The sequence below is a fragment of the Tigriopus californicus genome, chromosome 4 (assembly GCF_007210705.1).
Source record: "Tigriopus californicus strain San Diego chromosome 4, Tcal_SD_v2.1, whole genome shotgun sequence".
In the NCBI taxonomy this organism is placed as follows: Eukaryota; Metazoa; Arthropoda; class Copepoda; order Harpacticoida; family Harpacticidae; genus Tigriopus; species Tigriopus californicus.
In genome coordinates, this window is record NC_081443.1 from 8,853,485 (window position 1) to 8,867,588 (window position 14,104).

General features: G+C 41.9%; 4 protein-coding genes across 4 annotated transcripts; 1 reads left to right on the forward strand and 3 right to left on the reverse strand.

The window, feature by feature from the left end:
* Positions 1 to 1,899: 1,899 nt before the first annotated feature.
* Positions 1,900 to 3,273, reverse strand: LOC131879511 (solute carrier family 35 member G1-like). Its single transcript, XM_059225862.1, has one exon. It carries the CDS (start codon positions 3,075 to 3,077, stop codon positions 1,938 to 1,940), a length of 1,140 nt encoding a protein of 379 aa, XP_059081845.1. The 5' UTR covers positions 3,078 to 3,273; the 3' UTR covers positions 1,900 to 1,937.
* A 2,502-nt stretch (positions 3,274 to 5,775) lies between these two features.
* Positions 5,776 to 6,960, reverse strand: LOC131879597 (solute carrier family 35 member G1-like). The gene has a single exon (XM_059225956.1). The coding sequence runs from the start codon at positions 6,958 to 6,960 to the stop codon at positions 5,776 to 5,778; it is 1,185 nt and encodes a 394-aa protein (XP_059081939.1).
* A 1,621-nt stretch (positions 6,961 to 8,581) lies between these two features.
* Positions 8,582 to 9,787, reverse strand: LOC131879598 (solute carrier family 35 member G1-like). Its single transcript, XM_059225957.1, has one exon. The coding sequence runs from the start codon at positions 9,785 to 9,787 to the stop codon at positions 8,582 to 8,584; it is 1,206 nt and encodes a 401-aa protein (XP_059081940.1).
* Positions 9,788 to 10,653: 866 nt separating this feature from the next.
* LOC131879506 (RNA polymerase-associated protein CTR9 homolog) lies at positions 10,654 to 13,939 on the forward strand. Its single transcript, XM_059225857.1, has 2 exons — positions 10,654 to 13,486; positions 13,552 to 13,939. The coding sequence occupies exons 1-2, from the start codon at positions 10,747 to 10,749 to the stop codon at positions 13,863 to 13,865; spliced, it is 3,054 nt and encodes a 1,017-aa protein (XP_059081840.1). The 5' UTR covers positions 10,654 to 10,746; the 3' UTR covers positions 13,866 to 13,939.
* The last annotated feature ends 165 nt before the right edge of the window (positions 13,940 to 14,104 follow it).

Sequence of the window (14,104 nt, forward strand, 5' to 3'; positions counted from 1 at the left end):
GAATAATTCAAATTCTTGGATCCATCTATCAAAATCTTAGGCCATGTTCTTTTTTGGGTCGAAGGGATTGGTCACTTAAAAAGGTAACAAGTCCATGGTACATTGTATCTTGGAATGGATTCAGTGGTAGGTCCAACTTAATATCAAGCCCCAAGAGCTTGGGTCATCTATCAAAGTAAATGAAACTGCATATGAATACGGTAACGAGACATTACATTGTAGACAATATTTACCCAATATCTTTGGACTTGGAAAGCAAAAAGGAGTAGCGGTAGCCGAAAGTTTAAATAAAATGTCGGATCTTTTGGCAACGTATTTCTAATCAGTTCTTAATGGCGCAATCAGTAACATAACACTAAATGCTAATGCTTTATCACAACTCATCAATCTAATTTTTACTTTGAGATTGTCTCTGAATTATAAATGCAATTGTTTATTTGCCCTTAGCCGTGATTCGTCAGTATTTGAGCGGGAGCACTTGTTTATCTGTCCAGGTTTTTTTAAGGATATACAGTAACTGCAACGGTTTTATAGGTGAGTGCCGTTAATTTCGGAGGATTGGTTGGACCTTGTCTTGTCGGATATGCCAAATGTTTTCGCTATGAAGGTCGAAAATTTAAGGTTAGTCTTGAAATAAAAAACTCTCAATCTTTCACTTCATCCGTTATTGAACAAATTCAAAGATAGTTGGAGAAGGAATGGTAGATCATATGAAACCAGACAAACTCCAAGCATGCCCTTCAACATGCTATTGACCAATGACGTTGACAAGCACATGATTTGGTGGCTCATCGATGGGGAAATTTAAGAAACTTTATCATCAACCGAGCATACCTCATTTTTAGGGTATGGGTGGGGCTTTTACCTTACCTTTGGTTGCTAATAAAATATGTGAGCAAAATAAGATAACTCACAGTGTGAGAACTTAGAGGTGGTGTTACTGGTTGAGTGACAAAATGAAATAAAAACTGTCATTTTGGAGACTATTGGTTGCCTAGTCATTGCCACTACCTCTTGATTTTTATTTTCTTGAATTGATCATTTGTTTTATTCAATTGCTCGAATGCACTCACACTTATTTGTAGTAATCTCTTTCCCTCATGCCTCATATCTAGTAGTCCAAACATAGGGAAAATACTTGCTGCAATAAAGCTTTGCAAAATACTTGATGATTACTTCTGGACTCCTTGGGACAAAGTATCCATAAACCTCTAATATTAAGAGGTTAATGGCATATCTTATGCATTTTCGCTCATGAGTATGTAAACAAGGATATCTAGACTTAGGTGGATGTCGAACAACCGACCACTAAGTTGGCTAAAGAGTACAGTGGATAGTTTCCTTGGCGTAGATCCCAAATTGGGTTTATGGCAATATTTAGCCAACCAAGTGATCGGTCGTCCAAAGTCCAGTGTCTAGAATCTTAAGATTAAACTAGCATTCTTCTTGGCAGGAAAAATATCGCTTGCTTCGGAAAAGAACCCCTTTTGTAAAGACCACAATAAAGACCACAAGGATGACTAGATTAATTGGAATGTGACACTATTCTACAACAGATCCATTTCTGTTCACCATTGGGCTGCACTAGCTACTTGCATGCCCCTCGTAAAATGTACCCCGCGGATCACAAGGTGAACTCCGATATTGATCAGACAGTTGGGAGGAGCCATCCAATTATGTTAATTAGATACACTTTTAAGTGAGATAAATAATCGACTTTGAAATATGACCAGAGCCTCTATTCTGAAGCACACGTTTTTGTCCATCGAGATCCAGGTGGGTGTTGGCAAATCACCCAAGAGTGTCCGCAGAGCTGATCTCTGAAATACGGCCCGAAACGATTTAATTAGGCCAAGATTTATGCTCCAGCCTATGCAGACAAAAAAAGCGTTTAAACGGTTTAATCTTGACATGTGTTTTTATTGTGCTTCATCGTGCTACAACCAGCGTCGCACTGACACGGGCACCAATCTGACAATGGGCCTTTCTAACGAGATCATAATCACTGAAATGAGAACCAAGGCCGCTCCAAATGCACTCAGTTCAGAAGGCTGATGACCCATGATGAAGGTCTGAATCACAAATCCAAACACTATTTCCAAAGCCCGCAACACACTCACAATAGTCGGTTCGATTAATTGGAGGGACGATGTCACACAAAAGTAGGCAGCCACCCCCAATGCTGCAATCAAAAACAACGCACCCCACTCTGCCAAAGTAATCTCTCCAATGTGCGGTGAAAATATCCTCTGTTTATCGTCCAATTCCGTACCAAAGATGGCAATAAAAAAGGTCATCAATCCCACGTAGAATATAGAGACCGATGCTTTGATATCGCGAAGGGGCCCGCTAATAACGACGCTGTAAACCCCGGCAAGAATGGATCCCATCAAGGCTAAACCGGCTCCCAAATAATAAGTGGAATCGTGAGGTTGAGTGATTTCGTGCGCATTGCGGCGACGTCGCGAATGAAACGTTTGGGAAGGGGGGAAAATCATGGGCGGCCGCACAACAAAAATCACGCCGCAAATGAGGAGGGTAATGAAGAAGGACTTCCAGAGCTTGAGACGGTTGCCCAATACAATATGGCTGAAGATGGACGTGAATACGGGACTGGAGAAGAACAACGTGAGGGCATCGCCCAGAGGTATAAGGGTTAAGGAGACAAATCCTGACATGACCATGATTCCTCCCAAGAGACCTTGAACCACAAGCCAAGCTCGGACTCCATTGGTAACATGGGGCTCATTGGGCCAGAACTTGAATCCATTCAACTTGACCACCGAGGCCATAACCAGGGTTTGTAATACTGAACGCACAGTGACGGCCTCCACTGAATCCACATTGAAGAATTTGATCAGGAAGCTACTGGTGGTGAAGATCAATCCGGAGACGAGGGCCAAAGAAAGGCCCAAGGCATGTTTGAATGTGGGGTGTTGCTCTAGCCAGAGACTGACCCGGCTTAGGGATGTTTGTTGTTCGTCCTCGGGAGCGGGATCACTCGATGGAATGGGCGTGTAGCCATGACGTTCCGGAGGCTCTTCGCAATCGGTGATTAACACTTCATTTGAGGTCATTCTCGTCTTTGGGTACTCACTGAAGTTCAAGTTAGCTGAACGAAAATAATGGTTGGGTTATCAACGCTTCAGTTGAAACAGGTTTTGAAATCGGAACATTTCGTAATCATGTGATGTTTCAGAGCCTCGTTGCCTAACAGCAAGCATGCCTTCCTTGAACCTTTATTCCCTCTCTCCCTCTCTCTCTCTCTTTTTCTTCTCCAAGTCAGATTTGCCGGCGTCAAAAGACAGCCACAAGTACCTACACTGCTTTGATGGCTTTTAACCATAGGCGGGCTCCGTGCATGCAATTCCTACCTGTGAAAGTTTAGTTCTGTCTATGATTATCAGAATCACAGTTTTCTTTCATGTTTTTGCGACCCTCCTTACCATTACTGGGAATTGAATCCTTAGCAATTAATAATAAAAAGAACTGATATATCTTGACTGGCCCTTGAATAATTAATCGGTTATTTAGAAATTGGGGCAAAGTCTGACTCAAATCTTGATCAAGGATCATTGCCTACATATTACCTGTAAGTATTTGAGGGAAGCAAATTGCACAACAAAGGAGCTGAAAAACAAGAGAGGCAAGTAGGGCTTGATTGTTTGTACAAATCACCTTAAAGACAAATAACTTTAGTCATTTCAAGGTACTTTGGAATTTCATGCATCGTGAGTTCAACCAAAACACAATTAAATGTCATGCCACATTCTGAAATATTGACCAAATTGGCTCCATTCATTCAGTTTCTAGTCATAGTATCTTATTTCATTATCCTAAATGACTAAGAGCAAATAATTGAAAAATCTTGTTTCAATTTAATTTTATGACTTTATGTCAGTTTTAAGAACTCATGTTTCAGCTCTCATCTGTCGGGTATTACGCCATTATATCAAATATCATAATACCAGAGTACCATTAAGGTTTCATTGATTCTGTCTGGATATGCTCTCTGTTTAGGGAGAATGCCCTTCCCATCATGGTGGGCAGATTTTTGTCCACCCCTGTCCTAAAATGTCTAAAAATACAAAACTTTAACACTCCAAAGCTATAAGCAAAAGCAAATTGAAGTGATTTTTTGTTTGAAAACAAAGCTCATTTGGGGTGCCAAAAGCAATGTAAGGTCTTAAAGCCTTTGTCATGTACTTCAAACATACAAAATAAGAACTTGTAGAGGACAATTTCTTGACAGCCTGACTCCTCTCAATACAGTTGGCAAAAAGGGTTTTGAAACTGGGATAGCTCAATACTATATCCTTATTATGTATAAAACTGAACTTTGCAAGTATATTGTTGTTTTTAGTCTTGACTGCTTTTTAAAACTAGCAAGGGCAAAGTATTGATTCCCTTCCCCAATTGCTTGGGTATAAAAATGATTTTTTTCACATTTCACAATTATATTTCATTATCAAGATGCTTTGAATGTTATTAAGTAAGATTATTGGATTTTAATGAAGTGTTTGATGTAAAAAGCCAGCAAAAATGCTTCATTTTGATAAAAAGCTTATCAAAAAATATTGTTGGGATGCATTTTTTTCCTCACATTCAGAAAACATTTTTATTACACTAGTGTAAATGAAAAATATCTGCTCAACTCTGCAGTGCTAAAGGTTTTCTAAATAATTCATGAAAACTCTCAAAACACAAAGCATTGTATATTTGCTAAGATTAAAACCATTAGTGAAGTGAATTGTATACTTTTTGCGAAGTTTAATTTTTACTTAATGTGTATGATCTTTAAAAGGGTTGCATTTCCTAATTAGCGTATTTCAATCCTTGGTTAAGATAAAGCTTATGAAAAATATTTCTGTGATCTAAATTTATTTCTTGTCTACCCAATTTCAGGCAGCTTGCGTTTACTTTTGATCACCAAGTGCCAACTTTTGTCCACTTTTGGACACTTTTGAACACTTTTGAGTTCTTTGTTCAATTTTAAATTCTTTGTCCAAGTCAGTTTTATTCACAAAATTGCCTTCCCTGCTTCTATGTCATACACCAATGAACAAAATGACAAAACACTGAATTATTAAGTGACACACTAAATTTGCCTACCCAATAATAGAAGAGCACACAAACCTAAAAGAGTATGTGAGCAAATATGTTGGCACACAAGAAAATGTGTAGCACAAATACTTTCTCTTCTTTTTGTGTTTTTTCCAAACTTTATTTCAACTCGTACTATTTCGATGGACTAGGACGAGTTTACTGGATGACTAGCAATGCCCACTTGTGATTTATAATTATTGTGGCGAAATGTTGCTCGCTCAGAGGGAAAATAACAAAATAACAAGTTGCTTGATGTCCCACCCTGATATGCAATGAAAATATTGCGTTTTAAGGATGACTGAAATCAATTCGGCGAACAAACACGGCTGGCAATAGTTTGTAAACATCGTCAGCAAGGATCAAATTCTCTGAACTTTTGACACCACTTCAAAACGATTTACTGGACACCAAATGCTCTTATATTGAGTAAACTAGGAGTGTATTTTAGCTCAAACATCAAAGCAGGGCAGAAATGCGTTTATTGATACAAGATATGTCTATCTTTTGCACTTTTTATTTTCAAGACATGAATACACATTGAGATATCAGAGGCTTAATTGACATTAGATTCCAGCATTTATCAACTAGTGAGACCATTTTTTTAGACTTCCGTTGTCTTATAGAATATGCAAAATCATTACAAATTGCTTGATTCCAATAGCACTTCACTCAAAACCAACCGCGAATACGTAGGGGTAATCTTCTGACGATATTGCCCTCCATGGCAATCATTATGATGGATAGGAACACGATGGAAGCTCCCGCAATGGAAAAGCTATTTGGAATTTGGTTCATTACTATCACTTGAACGAAGAAGCCCAAGAGGATCTCCGTTGATCTGAGGACACTCACCACAGTGGGGTCAATCAACTGAAGAGCTTTGGTAATACTGAAATAGGCAAAGATGCCGAGAATGGCCATGCCAAAAATGAGTCCCCATTCCCAAGCAGCAATGTCCACAATTTCGACGGAGAAGATACGCTGCTTCAAGTCAAAGATGGTGCATAACACCGCGATCATAAAGCTGGAAGCTCCCACATAACTCACAAGGACCATGGAATCAATGTGTTTCAGGGTTCCACTAACACAAACACTATTGAAGCTGGCAATCACCGCAGCTAACACGGCTAACAAAGCTCCCAAGTAATAATGAAAGTCATGGACCACGATATCAGGATCATCATCGTTCCATTCGCCTTTTAGAGACACTTCGTTGGGGTTAGATTCGGTGTCAGGGAAGATAAATGGAGGTTGGACAACGAAGGTGATTCCCAGAATGAGTAATCCTATAAAGATCACTTTCCAAAGCCCCAAGCGATGTTTCAGGAAGATGCGACTACAGATGCAGGTGAACACAGGGCTGGAGAAGATGAAGGTGAGAGCATCACCTAAAGGAATCATCATGATGCTAATCAAACTCATGATGACCATAACCCCACCCATTAAGCCTTGAAGTAACATCAACCCCTTGGTTTTGTTTCGAACTTCGTCTGACCATAACGGAATGCCACGTGCTTTGCACAGCATGAACATGAACCAAAATTGGACCGCTCCTCGAACTGCGAGAACCTCCACCGGATCAATTCCATAATACTTCATCACTGATCCATTGAAGGTGAAGACAAGCCCAGAAATTAAGGCCAATATCATTCCAATGGCGACTTTGAACCTAGGATGGATTTCAAACCAACCACGACTGAACAATGAATGCACTGGAACTTCCTCAATCTCTGAGGTTTCGGTTTCCGATCCGGCAATCGACGAACCCGGCAAGGATAAGTAACCATTGTGTTCAATGTCTTCTTGAAAATGAAGATGAGTAGTGAGCACGGCTTCTGAACACACCAAAGACATCTTAGTTTACGCAGTGGCTTTGAAGAGGGAGGGTAAGTTTCGTGCACCTTATTCAGACTGTGATGAGCGGATGATTGACACAGGCACCAACCAACGGCCAAATCTCCGCAAAACTGGCAAGCAGCCAGCAGCTTAAAAGCACTCTTTCGTAAGACAAAGGGATCTCAGCTGTAAATTACAAAATATTTAAAGTTACTTGCGCCCAATCCTGGACAGGTTTCCTTTCGCTCATTTGAGCTTGATGCTCCCTTTTGAAGATGCATTATCAATATATCCAACCTCTCAAACCAGTGGAATAACAACTCATTTAGAAAAAAGTGCTTTCAAGTTTTGAACTGTTCTCATTCATCCACATTCTTTCCTTCAAACCTGGTTTGAGGAGCATGCTTTGGATTTTTGAATGAATAAAAAAAAAACAATGCGAGTGATTTTCATTCAGACAATAGGGCTGTTATGAGTTTCTTTCTTTTTTGTCAACTTCTAAACCTTTCATTTTAGCCCGAAGGTGATATTTGAACCAACATTTTCTATTACGTAAAGTTATTTTTGCCTTATTTTTGGGGTCAGCTGTACCCAAAAGGAGGTGAATATTTATGTATGTTAGATATTCATTGGCAGGTATTCAAACAAGAGGAATCTAGATACAAAAATTAATATCAGTTTGACATTATCACACTATGATTTATTATGACACTTGTGAAACCAAAAGAAACAACTTACTTCAACTGAAATATCTTTTGGTGTGGTTTATAAACGTTTAAAACACACTGAAAAGTACACCTAATTATTCAAGTCAAGTGGTTTGCACAGGGCAAATTGTGAGGCAAATCTGAAAGCTTTCAACTGGAATGATTTAAGAAGCAATGTATTCATTAAAATATAGATTTATGACAATGTACCAAAGATCTTGCATTGCAAGCCTTGTTCAAGTGCCCAATTAATTGAAATGCAATTAAGGTAATTTTAGCTTTGAATAATTTACCACTTCTGGGTCACCATTCACTCATGTGACGATGGCATAGATATACCTACTTTTAGTTTCATTGTCAATTAATTCAATTGATTTATTTGGAATTCTCTTCTTGATACTGGTATCAAATAGATCCTGGGTTTTCAAAGTCTGAGTCGAGACCGATCATTCATTCTACTTCGAAAATCACTTCAAAACCCGGTTTTCCTGTGTTCGATTGGATTCTTTTTTGACGTGTTGCCTATCTGGGCATACATAATGGGTTGCGATTCTTCCAGGCTATCAGATTTGGGTCACAATCAACAACAGTTTGAAATCCGGGGAAATAGATGAACCAAACATTAACAACCCGAACAATTTATATTGAAGATTTCAAGTTATGAGATTAAGGTATGTCTGATTTAATATTTCTAGATAAGGAAGCGAATAAGGAAAAAAATAAATACGCAAGAATTCAAGTTCCAATATATTTCACTGAGGCTTTCATGAGTGTGCATTGATATTGGTTCCAAGTAATATCACATGGTATTGTCTGGAAAAGGGGTGAGTAAGCTAATTTTGTACACATCCATTCCCAAAGTTTGGGACGATGGTTGAAAAAGCAGAGAGTGCTTTCAGATCTGTTTAAGGCAAGAATATCATAGGTCTCTTTTAGAGCCATTCTTGAACGTATTGAGGTAGTCGTCTGACGATATTGGCCTCGAGGGCAATCATGATAATAGATAGGAACACGATGGAAGCTCCCACAATGGCAAAAGCATCGGGCAGTTGATGCATGAACACCACTTGAATGAAGAAGCCTAAGAGGATTTCTGTGGATCTGAGGACACTAACCACTGTGGGGTCAATCAACTGGAGGGCTTTGGTAACGCTGAAGTAGGCAAAGATGCCGAGAATGGACATGCCGATAATGAGTGCCCATTCCCAGGCAGCAATGTCGACGATTTGTGTGGAGAAAATCCGCTGTTTCTTATCAAAGCTGGTACACATTATTGAAATGACGAAGCTGGCCGCACCCACGTATCCCACCAGAACCATTGAGTTGATGTGCTTCAATGTTCCACTGACACAGACATTGTTAAAGCTGCAAATTATGGCTCCGGACACGGCCAGCAGGGCTCCCATGTAATAATAAAGGTCATGAACAACGACGTCTGGATCGTCATGATCTCCGTCACGTTTGCCTTGATCTCCATCACGTTTGTCATGAAAGAGATGTGGGGGAATATCGGGTTCGGGAAACAAGACTGGAGGCTGAATGACAAAAACAATTCCAACAACAAGAGATCCAATGAATACCAATTTCCAGAGTCCCAAGCGATGCTTGAGGAAGATCCGGCTACAGATGCAAGTGAATACGGGACTGGAGAAGATGAAGGTGAGGGCATCCCCCAATGGAATCATCATGATGCTCATCAAACCGGTGATAACGCCTATGCCTCCCATAATGCCTTGCAATATCATCATCAACTTGGTCTTGGTCCCAATTTCGTCCGACCATAAGTGAATCCCACGTGCTCGACAGACCAAATACAGAACCCCAAATTGGACGGCTCCTCGAACGGCCAAAAAATCCACTGGATCAATGCCATAACCTTTCATGACGGACCCATTGAAAGTGAATATAAGTCCCGACAACAAGGCCAAGACCACACCCAAAGTCACTTTAATCCGCGGTCGAGCTTCCAACCAAGCTCGGCTGAAGAGAGCCTCCGATGGAACCACCTCAATTTCCGGAACGTCACTTTCTGATCCGGCAATTGAGGATCCCGGCAAGGGTTGGTAACCATTTTGTTCGATGTCTTCTTGTAAGTGCAAATGACTGGTGATCACTGTTTCCGAACAGACAAATGCCATATTGCCTCAAGTAGTTAGAATCATTGGCAGTAGTTTGTTAGGTACTTCTAGAACCACCACGATGAGGAGGGAATGATTGACACATGGACCAACCACCAACAAGCTTGACAAACCGGTGAAAGCAGGCGGCAGTTGACGTGCTGTTGGATAAGACGGGAAAATATCACCTGTGTAAATTACAGACGACCCATTGTCTTTGACTCTCAGACAGGTTTCCGTCAGCCAATTTGAGGGGGATGGTTCTTTTATAACGTACAAGCCCCACCGTACAATGAATAAAATGGCTAAGAAAGTGAGCAGCTGATTTATAGATAAATGAGACTGGGGAATTAGTACTGGTCGAATGTGCAACTTGCACACATATGCCAATGACTGAGTAATGTATGATGCTTGCTTGTCCCTACAAGTACTACCAAATAGAAGTCGAGTAAATACCGGTTTGTGAATTGTGTCAAGCATAGGAAATGTAGTGAAACGTTCTCAAAGATCACACGGCAACACTATTGACCACACGTTTAATAGAATAATTTTATGTCACTGACTACAAGAACCCGGTCATCCATTGCTGGATTTGAGGGCCTTTTTTCCATTAGCCCTTAATTCAAGTTTCGCCACCCTGATCAGTACTGCTTGCCCGGGACCAATTATTCAGGAAATAATATTGACATACAAGGACCCAGAAAACTTTTCTCAAAATGAAATCAAGAAATAGCAAACTACTCAAACTTGACACAGCCACTATAATTTCGTTCATCTTCATGAGATATCAATGGCAAACCCATTCACACCAATCTACGTGTCAACCTATTAGTAGTCACCCTCGCACCAAATCCATCAGCTGACGCATTATTTTTCGAATATCAGCTGACCGACGCCTTAGTTTGTGTTTGTCTTTCATTGAACAAGGTCGCCCCTGTCTGTACATTCCTTCTTCAACGTCTCTTAATCTATCTGGAACAATGAGTGGTTCGGAGGCCCACGGAGCGTCCACCGGCTCCGTCGAGATTCCCTTGCTCGGTTCTGATGCCGAGGTGATCGAGATTTCTTTCGACGACCTGCCTCAAGCCGACGAGGTGGTCAATATCCTGAGTGCCGAAAAGGCCCCTCTTCACACGTGGGTCAAGTTAGCCGTGGAATATTACCGACAACGACGTGAAGATGAGTTCGTTCAAATCCTGGAGACTTCGCATCGGGATGCTAATCTCGATTACAAGTCTGAAGAGGATCAGATGTGGCAACTGGACACTTTGGCGGCTTACTACGTTCAAAAAGCCAATGCTGAGAAGAAACAAGAGAAGAAACGGGAATTATTCACCAAGGCCACGCTCTTGTATACCACGGCGGACAAGATTATCATGTATAACACCAAGCATTTGTTGGGTCGAGCCTTCTTTTGCTTGTATGAGGGTGATAAGATGGAGCAAGCCAATGCTCAATTCGACTTCGTGCTTAATCAAGAGAATCAATCCAATATTCCGTCGCTCCTGGGCAAGGCTTGCATCCACTTTAACAAGAAAGAGTTCAAAACTGCATTGGCATTTTATAAAAAGGCTCTGCGAACGAATCCTCAATGTCCGGCCAATGTTCGGTTGGGCATGGGTCATTGCTATTGGAAATTGGGAAACGAGAAAAAGGCCCGAGCGGCCTTTGGACGGGCTTTGGAACTGGATGCATCGTGCGTGGGAGCCTTGGTGGGTTTGGCCATCCTCGATCTGAATACGCAGAAAAAGGATGCTATTCAAGAAGGAGTGAAGAAACTGAGTAAGGCCTACACCATCGATGCCACTAATCCTATGGTGTTGAACCATTTGGCCAACCATTTCTTTTTCAAGAAAGACTATAGTAAAGTGCAACATTTGGCCTTACACGCCTTCCACAACACCGAAAACGAGGCCATGAGGGCTGAGAGTTGCTACCAATTAGCGCGGGCCTTTCATGTTCAAAATGACTACGGCCAAGCCTTTCAGTATTATTATCAAGCTACGCAGTTCGCGTCGTCCAATTTTGTGTTGCCCCATTACGGCTTAGGTCAAATGTACATCTACCGTGGTGATAATGAGAATGCGGCCCAGTGTTTTGAAAAGGTCCTGAAGGCTCAGCCGAACAACTACGAGACCATGAAAATTCTTGGCTCTTTGTATGCCAATTCGGATAACGAAGAGAAGAGGCAAATAGCGCGCAATCATTTGAAGAAAGTCACCGATCAGTTTCCCGATGATGTGGAGGCTTGGATCGAATTGGCCCAAATCTTTGAGCAAAGTGACCAACATGCCTCGTTGGCGGCCTACAAAACTGCGACGAAGATCCTGAGAGACAACGTTAAAACCGACATCCCGCCGGAAATTCTGAACAACGTGGGATCCCTTCAGTTCCGTTTGGGTAACATGAAAGAAGCGTGTACGTGCTTTGAAACCGCGCTCGAGCATTGTCAAAAAGAGCAGCAGGACGACGAAGGGGGCGAAGACACTTACTACAAACAGATCACCATCAGCATACGGTACAATCTAGGTCGAGTGTATGAAGCCCTGTGCCAACATGACAAGGCCGAGCGGCTGTACAAGGACATTTTGATGGAGTGTCCCAACTACATCGATTGCTACCTGCGACTCGGTTGCATGTTGAGAGACCGAGGGCAAATCTACGAGGCCAGTGATAAGTTCAAGGATGCCTTACAGATCAGTAATGAACATCCAGATGCGTGGTCTTTGATTGGCAACCTTCACTTGACCAAGATGGAATGGGGACCGGGACAGAAAAAATTTGAACGCATCCTAAATCAGCCCTCTACCAATAACGACGCCTATTCGCATATCGCCTTGGGTAATATTTGGTTGCAGACTCTCCATCAGCCCACCAAGGACAAAGAGAAGGAAAAGAAGTACCAAGAGCGAGCTCTGGCTATGTACAAACAGGTCTTGAGGAATGATCCTAAAAATATTTGGGCAGCGAATGGCATCGGAGCCGTGCTGGCTCATAAAGGTTACGTGAACGAAGCTCGTGTGATCTTTGCCGAAGTTCGTGAGGCAACGGCGGACTTTTGTGATGTGTGGTTAAATATTGCCCATATCTACGTTGAGCAACATCAGTACGTAGCTGCCATCCAAATGTACGAAAACGCCCTCAAGAAGTTCTTCAAATACCACAGTGTGGACGTCCTGCTTTACCTAGCTCGTGCCTACGCCAGGAACGGCCAGTTGAAAGAGGCCAAAATGACCCTGCTCAAAGCCAGACGTATTGCTCCTCATGACACGGTCATTCTCTATAATATCGCTCTGATCCTCCAAAAGCTAGCCAACCAACTCCTACGTGACGAGAAATCCACATTGGAGGAGGTTCTTCAAGCAGTTCATGAATTAGGTCTTTCTCACAAGTACTTCCAATACTTGGCCGTTGAGGGCGACCGAATGAAATACGACTTAGCCCGAGCGGCGATTGAAGCTCGCCAATGCCAGGATCTGCTCTCTCAGGCTCAGTATCATGTAGCCAGAGCCCGAAAAATCGACGAGGAGGAACGCACCCTCCGGAAGAAGCAGCAGGAAGAACGGGAAAAGTTTCAAGAGAAGCAGCTTACAGAGCAGAAACGTTTGGAGGAAGAGCGCAAGGCTAAACTTGAGGAGTTGGCCAAGGCCAGAAATGAATACAAGGAAAAGATGAAAGGCGCTACCATCATCGAAGACATGCCCGACCCCGTCAAGAGATGTGAGTTTAGATGTGATGGACCTAAAACGATGGTTTATCATTTCTTCTTTTTTATCTAATTTCAGCTGGTGCACCCAAAAGACGCAGAGACGATGCGGCGGATATCATTTCGGATTCGGATGATGAGGCTGGAGGAAACCGACCCACCAAGGAAGAACGACGCAAGCACAAACAAGAGAGGAAACGGGAGAAGAAGGAGCGAAGCGGAGAAAAACGCAAGAAAAGGTCCAAAGAAGGAGGAGGTGATCAAGAGCGAGGTCGTTCTCGAAAGAAGAAGGAACCTACCTCCGGTGGGGAAGACGATGGCGACAAAGGACTCAAAAAGAAGAAGATTGTTTCAAAGGCCATGGTGTCTAGCTCGTCGGAAGACTCCAATTAACCTTGAAGTTCATTGTCCCATTGAATATAAATGTGACCCCTCCCTCACGTACAATATTATTATTATTATGATCATCTTCACTCTGATTATTTTCTGTTTTTCTTTCCGAAACAAGAATAATTTCTTACCCAAATCACTCACCATTTTGGCAATTCGATACTCGTCAGAACACTGCAAATTCATCATTTGTAGAATTCAAGGTTTCGGGATCGTTGGTATGAAATTGCGTATTCGCAAAA